Here is a 20,778-nt window from a genome sequence, read left to right as displayed (position 1 = left end):
CCAATTCATCCCAAAGTTGTTCGATGGGGTTGAGGTCAGGGCTCTGTGCAGGCCAGTCAAGTTCTTCCACACCGAACTCGACAAACCATTTCTGTATGGACCTTGCTTTGTGCATGGGGGCATTGTCATGCTGAAACAGGAAAGGGCCTTCCCCAAACTGTTGCCACAAAGTTAGAAGCACAGCATCGTCTAGAATGTCATTGTATGCTGTACCATTAAGATTTTCTTTCACTGGAACTAAGAGGCCCAACCCGAACGATGAAAAACAACCCCAGACCATTATCCCTCTTCCACCAAACATACGTGTTCCACTGCCCCAGAGTTCAATGGTGGCAAACTTTACAACACTCCAGCCGATGCTTGGCATTGTGCATGGTAATCTTGGGCTTGTGTGTGGCTGCTCGGCCATGGAAACCTATTTCATGAAGCTCCCGACGAACAGTTCTTCCGCTGATGTAGCTTCCAGAAGCACTTTGGAACTTGATAGTGAGTGTTGCAACCGAAGACAGACAATTTTTACGTGCTATGCGCTTCAGCACTCAGCGGTCCTGTTCTGTGAGCTTGTGTGGCCTACCACTTCATGGCTGAGCCGTATGTCTAGGTTGTTGCTCCTAGACGTTCCCATTTCACAATAACAGCACTTTTACAGTTGACCAGGGAAACTCTAGCAGGGCAAACTGACTTGTTGGAAAGGTGGCATCCTATGACGGTGTCACATTGAAAGTCACTGAGCTCTTCAGTACGGGCCATTCTACTGCCAATGTGTGTCTACGGAGATTGCATGGATGTGTGCTCGATTTCATACATCTGTTAGCATCGGGTGTGGCTGAAATAACCAAATCCACTAATTTGAAGGGGTGTCCACATACTTTTGGTCAAATCATGACATCAGTGATCTTCAAGTCAAAGCTCTAGAATGATGCTCAGGTTTCCGAATTGGAATCTCTAGTTGGATGACCATTTAAAATGATTTTTTCTAGTTGGAGCTAGTTTTTTTTTTAGTTCCCATTTGTCTTGAATGCACTGAAGTCAGATCCAAGTTCTGAGTTCCGAGTTCCTGGTTGTTTTGAATGTGGCATTCTTTTTTTATTTTAAAGGTGGACTATGCAGTAATCTCTCCGCCATACCCTGGTTGCTAAAATTCTAATTGTTCGCCTAATTTCAGCTTATGTGACAAAACAAGCATAGAGAATGTAGATAATATTGTACCATCTAAACCACTGTGAATTATCTTTTCAATAACCAAAAATATTGTATTTTCAGTTGCTTGAAGCTGGTGTACAAAACTGAATGTAAAAGACAAAAAAAAAACACATTTAAGAATGGGAAGCATAGAAATAGCGCATATAGAACAGATCTACCACTTCTTAAACTTGCTTTCGATGATAATGACAGATTTATAACTGACATTTCTATATGAATTTGGTTGGGTCGCCCAAAAAGTTACATATGCAATCTGCCCTGGCATGCTGTCAATTAACTTCTGGGCCACATCCTGACTGATGGCAGCCCATTCTTGCATAATCAATGCTTGGAGTTTGTCAGAATTTGTGGGTTTTTGTTTGTCCACCTGCCGCTTGAGGATTGACCACAAGTTCTCAATGGGATTAAGGTCTGGGGAGTTTCCTGGCCATGGACCCAAAATATCGATGTTTTGTTCCCCGAGCCACTTAGTTATCACTTTTGCCTTATGGCAAGGTGCTCCATCATGCTGGAAAAGGCATTGTTCGTCACCAAACTGTTCCTGGATGGTTGGGAGAAGTTGCTCTCGGAGGATGTGTTGGTACCATTCTTTATTCATGGGTGTGTTCTTAGGCAAAATTGTGAGTGAGCCCACTCCCTTGGCTGAGAAGCAACCCCACACATGAATGGTCTCAGGATGGCGTGACACAGGACTGATGGTATTGCTCACCTTGTCTTCTCAGGACAAGCTTTTTTCCGGATGCCCCAAACAATCAGAAAGGGGATTCATCAGAGAAAATGACTTTACCCCAGTCCTCAGCAGTCCAATCCCTGTACCTTTTGCAGAATATCAGTCTGTCCTTGATGTTTTTCCTGGAGAGAAGTGGCATCTTTGCTGCCCTTCCTGACACCAGGCCATCCTACAAAAGTCTTCGCCTCACTGTGCGTGCAGATGCACTCACACCTGCCTGCTGCCATTCCTGAGCAAGCTCTGTACTGGTGGTGCCCCGATCCCGCAGCTGAATCAACTTTAGGAGACGGTCCTGGCGCTTGCTGGACTTTCTTGGGTGCCCTGAAGCCTTCTTCACAACAATTGAACCGCTCTCCTTGAAACTCTTGATGATCCGATAAATGGTTAATTTAGGTGCAATCTTACTGGCAGCAATATCCTTGCCTGTGAAGCCCTTTTTGTGCAAAGCAATGATGACGGCACGTGTTTCCTTGCAGGTAGCCATGGTTGACAGTGGAAGAACGATGATTCCAAGCACCACCCTCCTTTTGAAGCTTCCAGTCTGTTATTCAAACTCAATCAGCATGACAGAGTGATCTCCAGCCTTGTCCTCGTCTACACTCACACCTGTGTTAACGAGAGAATCACTGACATGATGTCAGCTGGTCCTTTTGTGGCAGGGCTGAAATGCAGTGGAAATGTTTTTGGGGGGATTCAGTTCATTTGCATGGCAAAGAGGGACTTTGCAATTATTTGCAATTCATCTGATCACTCTTCATAACATTCTGGAGTATATGCAAATTGCCATCATACAAACTGAGGCAGCAGACTTTGTAAAAATTAATATTTGTGTCATTCTCAAAACTTTTGGCCATGACTGTAGACACTGGGATGTTGCCAGAAATAATGAATATTATTTATTTATTTCACTGATATTTAACCAGGTAGGCTAGTTGAGAACAAGTTCTCATTTACAACTGCGACCTGGCCAAGAATAAAGCAAAGCAGTTCGACACATACAACAACACAGAGTTACACATGGAATAAACAAACATACTGTCAATAATACAGTAGAAAAAGTCTATATACAGTGTGTGCAAATGAGGTAAGATAAGGGAGGTAAGACAATAAATAGGCCATGGTGGCGAAGTAATTACAATATACCAATTAAACACTGGAGTGATTGATGTGTAGAAGATGAATGTGCAAGTAGAGATACTGGGGTGCAAAGGAGCAAGATAAGTAAATAAATGCAGTATGGGGATGAGGTAGTTGGATGGGCTAAGGATGCTTTGAGGTTGAAAAGTGGCAATATGCCCTTTAAGTGAATGATGCCTACTACCAGGTATTTGCTTTCAACTGTTATGTGCAGATGGGAAGAAGGAGAATATAGGGGAGGGAGCCCTTCCAGACCATCGAGGATCAGCCCAGGCCAGTGAAGACGTTCCACTGAGGGGGTTCGATTAATATCACCCTGGCGCCCGTTGTAGGTGTTTTGCAAGGGGGAAAGTTAATTGCATTCGTTTTGGAACCGGGCTACCTCCCGGGTGTGAGACATGTGCCCCATTCATAGTTCACAGCGATGTCGGCTCAAGGAGCACGTGAAGTAGGAGCACGTGAAGTAATGAGTAGAATTATGTGTTTTCACATGCAAAAGTGATTTATCTGCCTTCCCAATGAAAACCAGTTAGACAATTCTAACATGTATTTAATGGAAAAGAGACGTAGAACAGTATTTTATGGAAAAGTATGTTTCTGGACAATGCACCATGCTGCCTTGTTGAAAAAATGACCAGACCGCTGCTCCCTTCCCGCTTTCGCCGATGACGTAACTGGTCCTTGCCCGGTTCCCCGCGGCTCAGCATAATCGAATCCGCCCATTGCCATCGGCCCGGTCCCACCTCGGAAAATATTGGCACTCTGTAATTGGAAGGCAGTATGTCCGTCATCTTTTCCTGTTCTCAATCGTTGTCTGGTTGGTGAGAGAAAATACGTAGTGTAGTCCTCCTGTGCAATTGGTTTAGAGAAACTAGGTTAGTGGTGCAGCACTGGTCATGACGGAGGGAGAAAGTAGGTCACAGACTGAGTAACGTAACCGTTTTATATCACAGTTCACGTAACATTAGATAGAGGGGTCCATTAGATGGAGATGTCCTAGCTAGTTCATCTCATGTAAGTAGCTGCATAATATTTTCAGCATGTGTCGTGATGACCAATGGCTAGTTGCATAGCTAGCTATATATCGCGTTGCTAGTTGGCTAACGTTAAGCTAACTAACGTTACCTTAGATAACAAGATGGATTTAGGGCTAGCCAAGTTAGGACAATGTAAACTTAACGTTTCGCTGTAGCTAGAAGTGTCTTAGATGAAAGTGTATTTTAGTTGTGGACTAAAATATCCATGCCTAGTAATTTTAACGTTAGTTAGGGTCTAGCTTTTTTTTTTTTTGCTGGACGGGGGTAGCATCCTGACGTCAGTTGGGAACGTCATTAGTTGGATCTAGCTGGGCTCGTTAATAATAGTGTGGAACTGCAGCCCGTAATTCGTGGCGTTCCTGCATGTGAGCGTTCCTGCCATTCGGGGCGTTCCTGCCATTCGGGGCGTTCCTGCATGTGGGCATTGGAGGCAACCATAGCTGTATAGATCTGTGCAAAACTGCAACAGTAAGTGTATTTTTTATTTATTTTAAGGATGAAAGATGAGGGCAATATGTTTAGAAAGTCATATCTCAAGCAATCATTATTGATATTTCTAGACGTTAAAACAGCGTCGGGATTGTAGTTCACATGAGCCAGTCAAGGGCAAAGCCAATGGCTGAAAACGGTAATGAGAAGGCAGAGTGCCCCCAATAGTTTGAGTGAGCTAGTGGAAACCCAGCTTGGCTATCTGAAAGTGACACACGAGGTGGTCCAGTAACTAATAATAAAAATAAAAGTAAAATAGCTAATGGGGCAATATTCCAAGGAATGCATTCATGACATTCCCACATGCAAATAGAACCTGATGCATTCCATGACATCTATAACGACTTTATATCAGTATCGTTCATACTAACTAAATGCTCAAGGAATGGGGTTAGCTACCTGCTTAGAGAGCATTATTTGCAACTTTTTTTTAAAACAAGGTTTGAAGCTACAGGTCTACATTTTCTAATGACACAAAAATCAGTGGTGTAAAGTACTTAAGTAGTACTTTAACCTTTCTGGGCTAGTGGGACGTCACCGTCCCACTCTATTCAACAGCCAGTAGAACAGCGTGGCACAAAATACAAAAACCTCAAAAATGCAATAATTTCAATTTTTCAAACATACAACTATTTTACACCATTTGAAAGATAAGACTCTCGTTAATCTAACCACATTGTCCGATTTCAAAAAGGCATTACAGCGAAAGCAAAACATTAGATTATGTTAGGAGAGTACATAGCCCAAAATAATCACACAGCCATTTTCCAAGCAAGCATATATGTCACAGAAACCCAAAACACAGCTAAATGAAGCACTAACCTTTGATGATCTTCATCAGATGACACTCCTAGGACATTGTTATACAATACATGCATGTTTTGTTCAATCGAGTTCATTTTTATATAAAAAAAACAGCTTTTTACATTGGCGTTTGATGTTCAGAAAATGTATCCCCACCGAAAACTTCCGGGGAATTTACTAAATTACTCATCATAAACGACAAAATGCATAACAATTCTTTTAAGAATTATAGATACAGAACTCCTTTATGCAATCGCTATGTCAGATTTTAAAATAGCTTTTCGGCGAAAGCACATTTTGCAATATTCTGACTACATAGCTCAGCCATCACGGCTAGCTATTTTGACACCCGCCAACTTCGGGGCACACTAAATTCAGAATTAGTGTTAGAAAAATTGTATTACCTTTGCTGATCTTCGTCAGAATGCACTCCCAGGACTGCTACTTCCACAAGAAATGTTGTTTTTGTTCCAAATAATCCATAGTTAAGTCCAAATACCTCCGTTTTGTTCGTGCGTTCAGGTCACAATCCAAAGGGTAACGCGTGAGCGCATTTCGAGACAAAAAAATGCAAAATATTCCATTACCATACTTAGAAGCATGTCAAACGCTGTTTAAAATCTATGTTTATGGTATTTTTCTCGTAAAATAGCGATAATATTCCAACCGGACAATGGTGTATTCATTCAAAGAGGAAAAGAAAAAAACAGCGTGGTCTCGTGAACGAGCATATCCAATCTCTTTGTCACCAGGCAGACCACTGACAAACTGAGCTACTATACTCTGCCCAGAGACAGGAGACGCCTCAATCCGCTTTCTGAAGGCTTTAGAGAGCCAATGGAAGCCTTAGAAAGTGCTACGTAACCCCATAGATACTGTAGTTTCGATAGAGAATTTAAAGAAGAACTACAAATTCTCAGACAGTCCACTTCCTGCTTGGAATTTTCTCAGGTTTTTGCCTGCCATACGAGTTCTGTTATACTCACAGACACCATTCAAACAGTTTTAGAAACTTCAGAGTGTTTTCCAATAATATACATAATAATATACGTAATAATATACATATTCTCGTTTCTGGGCAAGAGTAGTACCCAGTTTAAATCGGGTACATTTTTTATCCGTCCGTGAAAATACTGCCCCCTAGCCCAGACAGGTTAAAGTATTTTTACGTAAATAGTTTTTTTGGGTATCTGTACTTTTACTATTTTATATTTTTTACAACTTTTCCTCCTAAAGAAAGTAATATAGTTTATAATTCAACCCAAAAGTGCATTTTCAATGCTTACATTTACATTACATTTAAGTCATTTAGCAGACGCTCTTATCCAGAGCGACTTACAAATTGGTGCATTCACCTTATGATATCCAGTGGAACAACCACTTTACAATAGTGCATCTAAATCTTTTAGGGGGGGGGGTAGAAGGATTACTTTATCCTATCCCAGGTATTCCTTAAAGAGGTGGGGTTTCAGGTGTCTCCGGAAGGTGGTGATTGACTCCGCTGTCCTGGCGTCGTGACGGAGCTTGTTCCACCATAGGGGTGCCAGAGCAGCGAACAGTTTTGACTGGGCTGAGCGGGAACTGTGCTTCCTCAGAGGTAGGGGGGCCAGCAGGCCAGAGGTGGATGAACGCAGTGCCCTCGTTTGGGTGTAGGGACTGATCAGAGCCTGAATGTACGGAGGTGCCGTTCCCCTCACAGCTCCGTAGGCAAGCACCATGGTCTTGTAGCGGATGCGAGCTTCAACAGGAAGCCAGTGGAGAGAGCGGAGGAGCGGGGTGACGTGAGAGAACTTGGGAAGGTTGAACACCAGACGGGCTGCGGCGTTCTGGATGAGTTGTAGGGGTTTAATGGCACAGGCAGGGAGCCCAGCCAACAGCGAGTTGCAGTAATCCAGACGGGAGATGACAAGTGCCTGGATTAGGACCTGCGCCGCTTCCTGTGTGAGGCAGTGGCGTACTCTGCGAATGTTGTAGAGCATGAACCTACAGGATCGGGTCACCGCCTTGATGTTAGTGGAGAACGACAGGGTGTTGTCCAGGGTCACGCCAAGGTTCTTAGCACTCTGGGAGGAGGACACAAGGGAGTTGTCAACCGTGATGGCAAGATCATGGAACGGCAGTCCTTCCCCGGGAGGAAAAGCAGCTCCGTCTTGCCGAGGTTCAGCTTGAGGTGGTGATCCGTCATCCACACTGATATGTCTGCCAGACATGCAGAGATGCGATTCGCCACCTGGTTATCAGAAGGGGGGAAAGGAGAAGATTAATTGTATGTCGTCTGCATAGCAATGATAGGAGAGACCATGTGAGGATATGACAGAGCCAAGTGACATGGTGTATAGCGAGAATAGGAGAGGGCCTAGAACAGAGCCCTGGGGGACACCAGTGGTGAGAGCACGTGGTGCGGAGACAGATTCTCGCCACGCCACCTGGTAGGAGCGACCTGTCAGGTAGGACGCAATCCAAGCATGGGCCGTGCCGGAGATGCCCAACTCGGAGAGGGTGGAGAGGAGAATCTGGTGGTTCACAGTATCAAAGGCAGCAGATGGGTCTAAAAGGATGAGAGCAGAGGAGAGAGAGTTAGCTTTAGCAGTGCGGAGAGCCTCTGTGACACAGAGAAGAGCAGTCTCAGTTGAATGACCAGTCTTGAAGCCTGACTGATTTGGATCGAGAAGGTCATTCTGAGAGAGATAGGAAGAGAGCTGGCCAAGGATGGCACGCTCAAGAGTTTTGGAGAGAAAAGAAAGAAGGGAAACTGGTCTGTAGTTGTTGACATCGGAGGGATCGAGTGTAGGTTTTTTGAGAAGGGGTGCAACTCTCGCTCTCTTGAGGACGGAAGGGACGTATCCAGTGGTCAAGGATGAGTTGATGAACGAGGTGAGATAAGGGAGAAGGTCTCCGGAAATGGTCTTGAGGAGAGAGGAGGGGATAGGGTCAAGCGGGCAGGTTGTTGGGCGGCCGGCCGCCATAAGTCGCAAGATTTCATCTGGAGAGAGAGGGGAGAAAGAGGTCAAAGCATAGGGTAGGGCAATGTGAGCAGGACCAGTGGTAGAAAGTGGACCAGCGGTGTCGTTTGACTTAACCTGTTAGGGCTAGGGGGCAGCATTGACACGGCTGGATAAAAAACATACCCGATTTAATCTGGTTACCACTCCTACTCAGTAACTAGAATATGCATATACTTATTACATATGGATAGAAAACACCCTAAATTTTCTAAAACTGTTTGAATGGTGTCTGTGAGTATAACAGAACTCAAATGGCAGGTCAAAACCTGAGAGATTCCTTTACAGGAAGTGGCCTGTCTGACCATTTCTGGAACTTCTTTGCCATCTCTATCATTTACTAAGGATCTCTGCTCTAACGTGACACTTCCCACGTCTTCCATAGGCTCTCAGAGCCCGGGAAAAAACAGAATGTCGTCATTCCAGCCCCAGGCTGAAACACATTATCGCCTTTCTCAAGTGGCCCATCAAGAGACACTAGCTTATGCGCGTGACCCCGACCGCCCCCGCCTTTGGGATTTTTTCCTCTGTTTGCCGAAAAGGAGATTCCCTGTCGGAATATTATCGCTTTCTACGAGAAAAATGACGTAAAAATTGATTTTAAACAGCGGTTGACATGCTTCGACGTACGGCAATGGAATACTTTGAATTTTATTGTCAGGAATTGCGCTAAGCGCGTGACACTTCTTTACTATTTCGGATAGTGTCTGGAACGCATCGAACAAAACGCCGCTATTCGGATATAACGATGGATTATTTTGGACCAAACCAACATTTGTTATTGAAGTAGCTGTCCTGGGTGTGCATTCTGACGAAGACAACAAAAGGTAATGACATTTTTATAATAGTAAATATGATTATGGTGAGTGCTAAACTTGCCGGGTGTCTAAATAGCGAGCCCGTGATGCCTGGGCTATGTACTTAGAATATTGCAAAATGTGCTTTCACCAAAAAGCTATTTTAAAATCGGACATATCGAGTGCATAGAGGAGGTCTGTATCTATAATTCTTAAAATAATTGTTATGCTTTTTGTGAACGTTTATCGTGAGTAATTTAGTAAAATGTTAGCGAATTCCCGGAAGTTTGCGGGGGTATGCTAGTTCTGAACGTCACATGCTAATGTAAAAAGCTGGTTTTTGATATAAATATGAACTTGATTGAACAAAACATGCATGTATTGTATAACATAATGTCCTAGGGTTGTCATCTGATGAAGATCATCAAAGGTGAGTGCTGCATTTAGCTGTCTTCTGGGTTTTGGTGACATTATATGCTGGCTTGAAAAATGGGTGTCTGATTATTTCTGGCTTGGTACTCTGCTGACATAATCTAATGTTTTGCTTTCGTTGTAAAGCCTTTTTGAAATCGGACAGTGTGGTTAGATTAACGAGAGTCTTATCTTTAAATGGCTGTAAAATAGTCATATGTTTGAGAAATTGAAGTAATAGGATTTTTAAGATTTTGAAAATCGCGCCACAGGCTGGCAGTGGCTGTTACGTAGGTGGGACGAATTCGTCCCGCCGGTCCCATAGAGGTTAACAAACGAGGAGCGGATGTCGTCAACCTTCTTTTCAAAATGGTTGACGAAGTCATCCACAGAGGGGGGGGAGGAGGATTCAGGAGGGAGGAGAAGGTGGCAAAGAGCTTCCTAGGGTTAGAGGCAGATGCTTGGAATTTAGAGTGGTAGAAAGTGGCTTTAGCAGCAGAAACAGAAGAGGAAAATGTAGAGAGGAGGGAGTGAAAGGATGCCAGGTCCGCAGGAGGCGAGTTTTCCTATATATTTTGTCAACGTTTATGATGAGCATTTTTGGAAATTGATGTGCACATTCACCGGGGGTTTTGGTGGGAATACATTTTCTGAACATCACGCGCCAATGTAAAATGCTGTTTTTGGATATAAATATGAACTTTATCGAACAAAACATACATGTATTGTGTAACATGATGTCCTAGGAGTGTCATCTGATGAAGATCGTCAAAGGTTAGTGCTTCATTTAGCTGTGTTTTGGGTTTTTGTGACATATATCCTTGCTTGGAAAATGGCTGTGTGATTATTTTTGTCTATGTACTCTCTTAACATAATCTAATGTTTTGCTTTCGCTGTAAAGCCTTTTTGAAATCGGACAATGTGGTTACATTAAGGAGAAGTGTATCTTTAAAATGGTGTAAAATAGTTGTATGTGAATTGATTGCCCCCATCTATCTTCAGAGTTCGTTCTGTTAGGTGACCTAAACTTGGATATGCTTAACCTCTTGGGGCTAGGTGGGACGCTAGCGTGCCACCCGTGGTGCACTCCATCAACAGCAGGTGCATTTCAAGAGCGGCAAATTTGAATCCAAATAAATGTCAAAATTCAAATTTTTCAAAAATACAACTATGTTACACCATTTGAAAGATAAACATCTCCTTAATCTAACCACGTTTTACGATTTCAAAAAGGTTTTACGGCGAAAGCATAAATTTAGAGTATGTTAGGACAGTACATTTACAAGAGTTGTGTGTAATGTTTTGTCAAGTCAAAGACAGGGTCACCAAAACCATAAAACCAGCTAAAATGATGCACTAACCTTTTACAATCTCCATCAGATGACACTCCTAGGACATTATGTTAGACAATGCATGCATTTTTAGTTCTATCAAGTTCATATTTATATCCAAAAACAGCGTTTTACTATGGCATTGATGTTGAGGAAATCGTTTCCCTCCAATAACCGGCAGTCAAGTCAGCGTAACAAATTAAATAATTAAAATTAGAAAACATTGGTAAAATATTATATTGTCATTTAAAGAATTATAGATTCACATCTCTTGAACGCAATCAACTTGCCAGATTTAAAAATAACCTTACTGGGAAATCACACTTTGCAATAATCTGAGCACTGCGCCCAGAAAAATACGCGTTGCGATACAGACTAGACGTCATGTTGGGGAGATCTAAAATCGAAAATACTATGTAAATAATCCATTACCTTTGATTCTCTTCATCAGATGTCACTTCCAGGTATCACAGGTCCATAACGAATGTAGTTTTGTTCAAAAAAGCTCATCATTTATGTCCAAAAATCTCCGTCTCGTTAGCACATGATGTAAGCCAGCCGGACTTCTCGTCATGAACGAGGGGAAAAATATATTTCCGTTCGTTCAAACATGTCAAACGTTGTATAGCATAAATCATTAGGGCCTTTTTAACCAGAACATGAATAATATTCAAGGTGGACGAATGCATACTCTTTTATAACGTATTGGAACGAGGGTACCCAACATGAACTCGCGCGCAAGGTGTCTAATGGGCCATCATCGTTCCATGGCTCTTGTTCGGTCAGATCTCCCTCCAGAAGACTCAAAACACTTTGTAAAGGCTGGTGACATCTAGTGGAAGCAATAGGAAGTGCCAAAATATTCCTAAACCCCTGTGTTTTTCAATGGGATAGGTTTAAAGTCAATACAACACATCAGGTATCCACTTCCTGTCAGAAAATGTCTCAGGGTTTTGCCTGCCAAATGAGTTCTGTTATACTCACAGACACCATTCAAACAGTTTTGGAAACTTTAGAGTGTTTTCTATCCATATATAATAAGTATATGCATATTCTAGTTACTGGGTAGGATTAGTAACCAGATTAAATCGGGTTACATTTTTTTTATCCAGACGTGCAAATGCTGCCCCCTAGACCCAACAGGTTAACACCCCGGCAATCCTACAATCTGGATTCTGGATTTTTTTGTTATTCTGTCTCTCACTGTTCAAATAAACCTACCATTAAAATTATAGACTGATCATTTCTTTGTCAGTGGGCAAACGTACAAAATCAGCAGGGGATCAAATACTTGTTTCTCTCACTGTACATCTGGCCCTTCTATGGACACTGTGTTAAACATCTCCAATCCAAAATGAAATCTAGAATCGGCTTCCTGTTTTCGCAACAAAGCCTCCTTCACTCACGCAACCAAACATACCCTCGTAAAACTGACTATCCTACCGATCCTCGACTTCGGCGATGTCATTTACAAAATAGCTTCCAATTCTCTACTCAGCAAACTGGATGCAGTCTATCACAGTGCCATCCGTTTTTGTCACCAAAGCCCCTTATACCACCCACAACTGCGACCTGTATGCTCTAGTCGTTTGGCCCTCTCAATATTCGTCGCCAGACCCACTGGCTCCAGGTCATCTATCAGTCTATGCTAGGTAAAGCTCTGCCTTATCTCAGCTCACTTGTCACGATAACAACACCCGCCCGTAGCACGTGCTCCAGCAGGTATATCTCACTGGTCATCCCCAAAGCCGACACCTCCTTTGGCCGCCTTTCCTTCCAGTTCTCTGCTGCCAATGACTGGAACGAATTGCAAAAATCGCTGAAGCTGGAGATTTATATTTCCCTCACTAGCTTTAAACATCAGCTATCTGAGCAGCTAACCGGTCGCTGCAGCTGTACATAGCCCATCTGTAAATAGCCCACCCAATCTACCTTCCTCATCGCCATATTGTTTTTGTTTACTTTTCTGCTCTTTTGCGCACCAGTATTTCTACTTGCACATCATCTGCTATTTATCGCTCCGGTGTTAATTTGCTAAACTGTAAGTACTTCACTACTATGGCCTATTTATTGCCGTACCTCCTCACGCCATTTACACACACTCTCTATATTGACTTTCTTTTTTTTCTCTTGTGTTGTCGACTGTACGCTTTTTTTATTCCATGTTTAACTCTGTGTTGTTGTTGTGTCGCACTGCTTTGCTTTATCTTGGCCAGGTCGCAGTTGTAAATGAGAACTTGTTCTCAACTAGCTTACCTGGTTGAATAAAGATGAAATAAAACAAATGTGGACTATGACTGCTAGTGTACTGTACCTAACCCAACAATGCTGCTTTGTGACAACTTTGGCTGACAGGTTTTTGACTCCCTAAAGTCTGTTCATTGCCAGTGAGTTGTACTTTGGCAGGGTCCAACATTGTGTCCAAATACCGTTGCTTTATTTGGTAACATGTTACACTCACATGTAACGCTCCAAACTGCCTTTTTGCTTATTGAATGTCCTCACAAGTTCCTTGAAGTGTTCCTGGCATGATGGATCATTTCTAAGACTTCTGTCATGACTGTTGGTTGTAAAATCCATGGGCCAAGGAATAAGCTTTCTATGGAATGGAACTACACTATGTCCTCAGCAGCGCCTGGGAGCCATTCTGTGATTTATATCTTCAGAGACCATGCTTTAATCAAACTAGGCTATCCATTGCCAATGCTGTAAGTAGGCAGCTGCATGCAATAAAGGAGAGAAATTGAGCCGGCGAGGCTGACCCAGTTTTCTGCTTCGCGTTGTGTTGATCATGACACAGTGGTTTTCCCAGTGCTTTGTCCCACTCCCTCAGAAAACACTAACAACAAGTGCTTTTCTTTTTCAGGCCAGGAAGAAATTACTTTCACAAGCCTTTTAAACTACTGTCGAGAGTGACCTCGAAAGGCCTAAAATAGCCATGAATTAATGGTTGGCTCAATGGAATAAGATGAATGGAATAGTATTTTGCATGTATGAGCCATTCAATCAAGACGCTAACCCTCCTGATTTAATAATAACCTACAGTATATTATGTGACCATTATTTCATGTTCAGTTCAAGACCACTTTAATGTGAAATTGCTTTTATGCTCACATCCTTCAGTCTTTTCCACAAGCACATGGAGTAGCCAGCCAGGATCCCCCAGGCCATGTGGGTCTGGGGTGGCTTGCTCCTCCAGGTTAAGAATTGTTTTGCTGAACAAACTCTATTTTGGTAGCCTCTGGTACATTCAAATGCCTTGATTACAACTGAAATACACAGCAAAATGATTTTACATTTTAGTAGACGCTCTTATCCAGAAGCAAGTACATCCATTTTCATAATTTTTTTTACCATAATGGTCCCCTTTGAGAATCGAACCCACAACCCTGGCATTGCAAGCTTCATGCTTTACCAACTGAGCCACACTGTATTCAAATATTGAATAATTTATTGAGTTTACCTCCCAGATTGGATTTTTTTGGTGTGCTATTGTTTTTCCATCCTAAGTTACTGAAAATGTATGAATTAAGTGTATTGTTATTTTGGGGGATATTGTCTAGGCCTATTGCATCAGGACTATTTTCTATGTAGCAGAACATTTAACTTGTCTTCTCTTGAGATTCAAGTATTTTACTGCAAGATATGAATTGCCACAATTATGTGTTTTCTTCAAATTACATATTTTATTTAAACAGAAAATATAAAATAAATGTAAAGGTCAATTTTAATTTTAATCAAACAAATTGTGTGATGGGCACTTTTTTCAAATGACAACATGCATATTATTAGTAGATCTGGTTAGAAAACACTCTGAAGTTTCTAAAACTGTTTGAATGGTGTCTGTGAGTATAACAGAACTCATATGGCAGGCAAAAACCTGAGAAAATCCCAAGCAGGAAGTGGAAAGTCTGAGATTTGTAGTTCTTCTTTTGATTCTCTATCGAAGCTACAGTGTCTGTGGGGGACGTTGCACTTCCTAAGGCTTCCATTGGCTGTCAACAGCCTTCAGAAAGTGGTTTGAGCATTCTCCTGTCACTGGGCAGATAATAGGAGCTCAGTTTCTGAGTGGACTGCCTGGCAACAAAGGGATTGGATATGCTCGGTCCCGTGAGCGCGCCCCTCCTTCTTTTTCTTTTTGAATGAATATGCTATTGTCCGGTTGGAATATTATCGCAATTTTACATTAAAAATACCATAAAGATTGATTTTAAACAGCGTTTGACATGCTTCTAAGTACGGTAATGGAACATTTTGACTTTTCGTCTCTGGTTCCGCGCTTGCGCGTAATGCCTTTGGGTAAGTGATCTGTACGCACGAACAAAACGGAGGTATTTGTACATAAATATGGATTATTTCGAACAAAAACAACATTTCTTGTGGAAGTAGCAGCCCTGGGAGTGCATTCTGACGAAGATCAGCAAAGGTAAGAGAATATTTAGGTTGCCCCGAACTTGGCGGGTGTCTGAATAGCTCGCCGTGATGGCTGAGCTATGTGCTCAGAATATTGAAAAATGTGCTTTCTCCGTAAAGCTTTTTTAAAATCTGACAAAGCAGTTGCATCCAGGAGTAGTCCATCTATGATTCTTTAACCTGTTGGGGATAGGGGGCAGTATTTGCACGGCCAGATAAAAAACGTACCCGATTTTAATCTGGTTACTACTCCTGCCCAGTAACTAGAATATGCATATAATTATTGGCTTTGGATCGAAAACACCCTAAATTTTCTAAAACTGTTTGAATGGTGTCTGTGAGTATAACAGAACTCATATGGCAGGCAAAAACCTGAGAAGATTCCTTACAGGAAGTGGCCTGTCTGACCATTCCTTGAGCTTCTTGACTCTGTTTATTGAAGACTGAGGATCTTTGCTGTAACGTGACACTTCCTACGGCTCCCATAGGCTCTCAGAAGGCGGGAAAAAGCTGAATGATGTAATTCCAGCCCCAGGCTGAAACACATTAGCGCTTTTGGCAAATGCTCTATCAGAGGACAATGGGCTTAGGTGCGTGCGCGAGTCGACCCCATGTTTTTATTTTTGTTCGTCTCTGAACCTAAACACAGATTCCCGGTCGGAATATTATCGCTTTTTTTACGAGAAAAATGGCATAAAAATAGATTTTAAACAGCGGTTGACATGCTTCGAAGTACGGTAATGGAATATTTAGATTTTTTTTGTCACGAAATGCGTCGTGCGCGTAACCCTTATTTACCCTTTCGGATGGTGTCTTGAACGCACGAACAAATGCCGCTATTTGGATATAACTATGGATTATTTGGGACCAAACCAACATTTGTTATTGAAGTAGAAGTCCTGGGAGTGCATTCTGATGAAGAACACCAAAGGTAATAACATTTTTCTTATAGTAAATCTGACTTTGGTGAGTGCTAAACTTGCTGGGTGTCTAAATAGCTAGCCCTGTGATGCCGGGCTATCTACTTAGAATATTGCAAAATGTGCTTTCACCGAAAAGCTATTTTAAAATCGGACATACCGAGTGCATAGAGGAGTTCTGTATCTATACTTCTTAAAATAATTGTTATGCTTTTTGTGAACGTTTATCGTGAGTAATTTAGTAAATGTTTAGTAAATTCACCGGAAGTTTGCGGAGTATGCTAGTTCTGAACGTCACATGCTAATGTAAAAAGCTGTTTTTTGATATAAATATGAACTTGATTGAACAAAACATGCATGTATTGTATAACATAATGTCCTAGGTGTGTCATCTGATGAAGATCATCAAAGGTTAGTGCTGCATTTAGCTGTGGTTTGGGTTTATGTGACATTATAAGCTAGCTTGGAAAATGGGTGTCTGATTATTTCTGGCTGGGTACTCTGCTGACATAATCTAATGTTTTGCTTTCCTTGTAAAACCTTTTTGAAATCGGACAGTGTGGTTAGATTAACGAGAGTCTTGTCTTTAAAATGGTGTAAAATAGTCATATGTTTGAGAAATTGAAGTAATAGCATTTCTAAGGTATTTGAATAACGCGCCACAGGATTCCACTGGCTGTTACGTAGGTGGGACGATTTCATCCCGCCGACCCTAGAGAGGTGAAATAATTGTTATATATTTTGTCAACGTTTATGATGAGTATTTTTGTAAATTGATGTGCACATTCACCGGAAGCTTGGGTGGGAATACATTTTCTGAACATCACGCGCCAATGTAAAATGCTGTTTTTGGATACAAATATGAACTTTATCGAACAAAACATACATGTATTGTGTAACATAATGTCCTAGGAGTGTCATCTGGAGAAGATCGTCAAAGGTTAGTGCTTCATTTAGCTGTGTTTTGGGTTTTATTGACACATGTCCTTGCTTGGAAAATGGCTGTGTGATTATTTTTGTCTATGTACTCTCCTAACATAATCTAATATTTTGCTTTCGCTGTAAAGCCTTTTTGAAATCGGACAATGTGGTTACATCAAGGAGAAGTGTATGTTTGAGAAAGTTGAATTATGACATTTTGTTGTTTTTGTACTTGCTGCCCTGATATTTCACTGGCTGTGTCCCGCAGGTGGGACGCTAGCGTCCCACGTAGCCCATAGAAGTTAATGCGCGAGCACAGCGCATTTGGAGTACTCTACCGAACGCGTGAACAAAAAGGAGGTATTTGGACATATATATGGACTTTATCGAAACAAATGAACATTTATTGGGGAACTGGGATTCCTGGGAGTGCATTTCGACGAAGATCATCAAAGGTAAGTGAATATTTATAATATTTTTTCTGAGTTTTGTTGACTCCACAAAATGGCGGGTTTGGTTTCGTGTCTGAACGCTGTACTCAGATTATTGCAAAGTGTGCTTTCGCTGTAAAGCTTTTTTGAAATCTGACACAGCGGTTGCATTAAGGAGAAGTGTATCAATAATTCTTTGAATAACAGTTTAATATTTTATCAACGTTTATGATGAGTATTTCTGTCAATTGATGTGCTCATTCACCGGAAGTTTTGGGAGGCAAAACATTTCTGAACATTACACGCCAATTTTTCTTGTCTAGGTGCTGTCCTAACATAATCTAATGCTATGCTTTCGCCGTAAAGCCTTTTTGAAATCGGACAATGTGGTTGGATTAACGAGAAGTTCATCTTTTTAAAATGGTGTAAAATAGTTGTCTGTTTGAGAAATTTGAATTATGAGATTTTTGTTGTTTTGAATTTGTCGCCCTGCTATTTCACTGGCTGTTGGCAGTGTGTCCCGCCGGTGGGACGCTAGCGTCCCACACACCCCAGGCAGGTTAATTAGCTAGGTAGCTAACTAGCTACTAAATTAGCAAACCAAATGCACAACTGTAGAACTTTTAGCACATTCCATACTGTAACTAGGTCACCTGGCACTTGCTGCAGTACAGTTAGTGACTCACAAGGCTCTGTTCTCTCGTCATTGTGTGCTTGTAAATAACCACCACATGGCTGGGGACTACTGGTAAGCTTCATAATGAAAGATTGTGACCGGTGAAATGAAGAAAATGATCTTTATCTTCTAACGTATTGCACAAGTTGACTGCAGGTATTTACTTAAGTAGCTACAGATATTTTATTCAACTTAAAATAAATAGTTTCAACGGTATTGGGAAAACCACACCACGGTATAACGCCCAAGCCTAATTCATATCGTTCATTCTAGTGGGAGCGGGCTCAGCTGACTTTTCTTTTTCTTCTGACTTGCTAATTGTACTACATTTTTTTTAAAGTAGTTCATTTAACTGGGAAAAAGTACCCTGCTGAAAATAAGTGTAAGCGGCTGAATAGCTGGCGCTAGTGAAAAACACTGATCCTTGACCTTCCAACATAGTAGCCTACTGCTTGAGTTTCTGTGACGTCTGACAGTCCTCTTCTCTGTACAGGTAGAGTACCTATCCCAGTGTCTCAGAGGAGGAATAGCAGCCAGGGCAACCAACCAGGAGGCGTTTCTCTCTCTTCATCTCAAATCAAGGTATGGTATCATTCACTATGGGGTGTCTACCAACTCTGCCCAGAGTGGGTGAAAATGCACTTTGGTGATGAAATTTCACTTCCTTGTGTTTTATAAAATACATTTTCAAATTCTTTTGGTCACATACACACGGTTAGCAGATGTTAATGTGAGTGTAGCGAAATGCTTCTAGTTCCGACAGTGCAGTAATATCTAACAAATTCACAACGACTACCATATACACGCAAATGTAAAGGGATGAATATGTACATATAATATGTGGATGAAGGATGGTCGTGCGGAGTGAGCCCACTCCCTTGGCTGAGAAGCAACCCCACACATGAATGGTCTCAGGATGCTTTACTGTTGGCGTGACACAGGACTGATGGTATCGCTCACCTTGTCTTCTCAGGACAAGATTTTTTTCCGGATGCTCCAAACAATCGGAAAGGGGATTCATCAGAGAAAATGACTTTACCCCAGTCCTCAGCAGTCCAATCCCTGTACCTTTTGCAGAATATCAGTCTATCCCTGATGTTTTACCTGGACAGAAGTGGCTTCTTTGCTGCCCTTCTTGACACCAGGCCATCCTCCAAAAGTCTTCGCCTCACTGTGTGTGCAGATGCACTCACCTGCCTGCTGCCATTCTTGAGCAACCTCTGTTCTGGTGGTGCCCCGATCCCGCAGCTGAATCAACTTTAGGAGACGGTCCTGGCACTTGCTGGACTTTCTTGTGTGCCCTGAAGCCTTCTTCACAACAATTGAACCGCTCTCCTTGAAGTTCTTGATGATCTGATAAATGGTTGATTTAGGTGCAATCTTACTGGCAGCAATATCTTTGCCTGTGAAGCCCTTTTTGTGCAAAGCAATGATGACGGCACGTGTTTCCTTGCAGGTAACCATGGTTGACAGAGGAAGAACAATGATTCCAAGCACCACCCTCCTTTTGAAGCTTCCAGTCTGTATTCGAACTCAATCAGCATGACAGAGTGATCTCCAGCCTTTTCCTCATCAACACTCACACCTGTGTTAACGAGAGAATCACTGACATGTCAGCTGGTCCTTTTGTTGCAGGGCTGAAATGCAGTGGAAATGTTTTTGGGGGGATTCAGTTCATTTGCAACTCATCTGATCACTCTTAATAACATTCTGGAGTATATGCAAATTGCCATCATACAAACTGAGGCAGCAAACTTAGAAAATTAACATTTGTGTCATTCTCAATAATTTTGGCCACGACTGTATATATGAGATGAGTTATGTAGACATTATTAAAGTGCCAATTTAATGAAGATACCTTTTATTAAATGTATTAAAGTAGCCAGAGATTTGAGTCTGTATGTTGGCAGCAGCCACTCTGTTAGTGATGGCTGTTTTATCAGTCTGATGGCCTTGAGGTAGAAGCTGTTTTTCAGTCTTTGGGTCCCAGCTTTGATGCACCTGTACTGACCTCTCCTTCTGGATGATAGCGGGGTGAACAGGCAGTGGCTCGGTTGGTTGTTGTCCTTGATGATCTTTTTGGCCTTCCTGTGACATCGGGTGCTGTAGGTGTCCTGGAGGACCAAGACAAATATGATTATTCATGTTCTGAATCATTCAGTGCAGTCTCTCTTAACATTTCATTAACAGTACATTATATCCAGATTTTTGTGACCTAATACTAGAGGTCGGCCGATTATGATTTTTCGATGCCAATTATTGGAGGACCAAAAAACCTATACCGATTTTAATCAGTCTATTTTTATTTATTTGTAATAATGACAATTACAACAATACTGAATGAACACTTATTTTAACTTAATATAATACATCATTAAAATACATTTAGCCTCAAATAGATAATGTAACATCTTCAATTTGGTTTAAATAATGCAAAAACAAAGTGTTGGAGAAGAAAGTAAAAGTGCAATATGTG

At 41.8% G+C, this 20,778-nt stretch overlaps 1 protein-coding gene across 10 annotated transcripts in view; it reads left to right on the top strand.

Moving 5' to 3' along the window:
- The first annotated feature begins 3,824 nt into the window (after positions 1-3,824).
- The window catches only part of arntl1a (aryl hydrocarbon receptor nuclear translocator-like 1a), a 31,891-nt gene continuing 14,937 nt past the window's right edge, over positions 3,825-20,778 (top strand). For 6 of the 10 annotated variants that reach the window (XM_014125431.2, XM_045688361.1, XM_014125430.2 and 3 more), the window contains exons 1-2: positions 3,914-3,982; positions 18,796-18,884. In XM_014125431.2, the coding sequence (XP_013980906.1) occupies positions 3,967-3,982; positions 18,796-18,884 (105 nt within the window). In that variant the 5' untranslated portion in view covers positions 3,914-3,966. Of the gene's footprint in view, positions 3,849-3,913; positions 4,576-18,795; positions 18,885-20,778 lie in introns of those variants that run through there. The other 4 variants (XM_045688366.1, XM_045688364.1, XM_045688363.1 and 1 more) reach the window with 4 other exon arrangements.

Source organism: Salmo salar, chromosome ssa10, assembly GCF_905237065.1.
Source record: "Salmo salar chromosome ssa10, Ssal_v3.1, whole genome shotgun sequence".
In the NCBI taxonomy this organism is placed as follows: Eukaryota; Metazoa; Chordata; class Actinopteri; order Salmoniformes; family Salmonidae; genus Salmo; species Salmo salar.
Note: the sequence above shows the minus strand (reverse complement) of the source record. Positions and strands in the feature narration are given on the sequence as shown.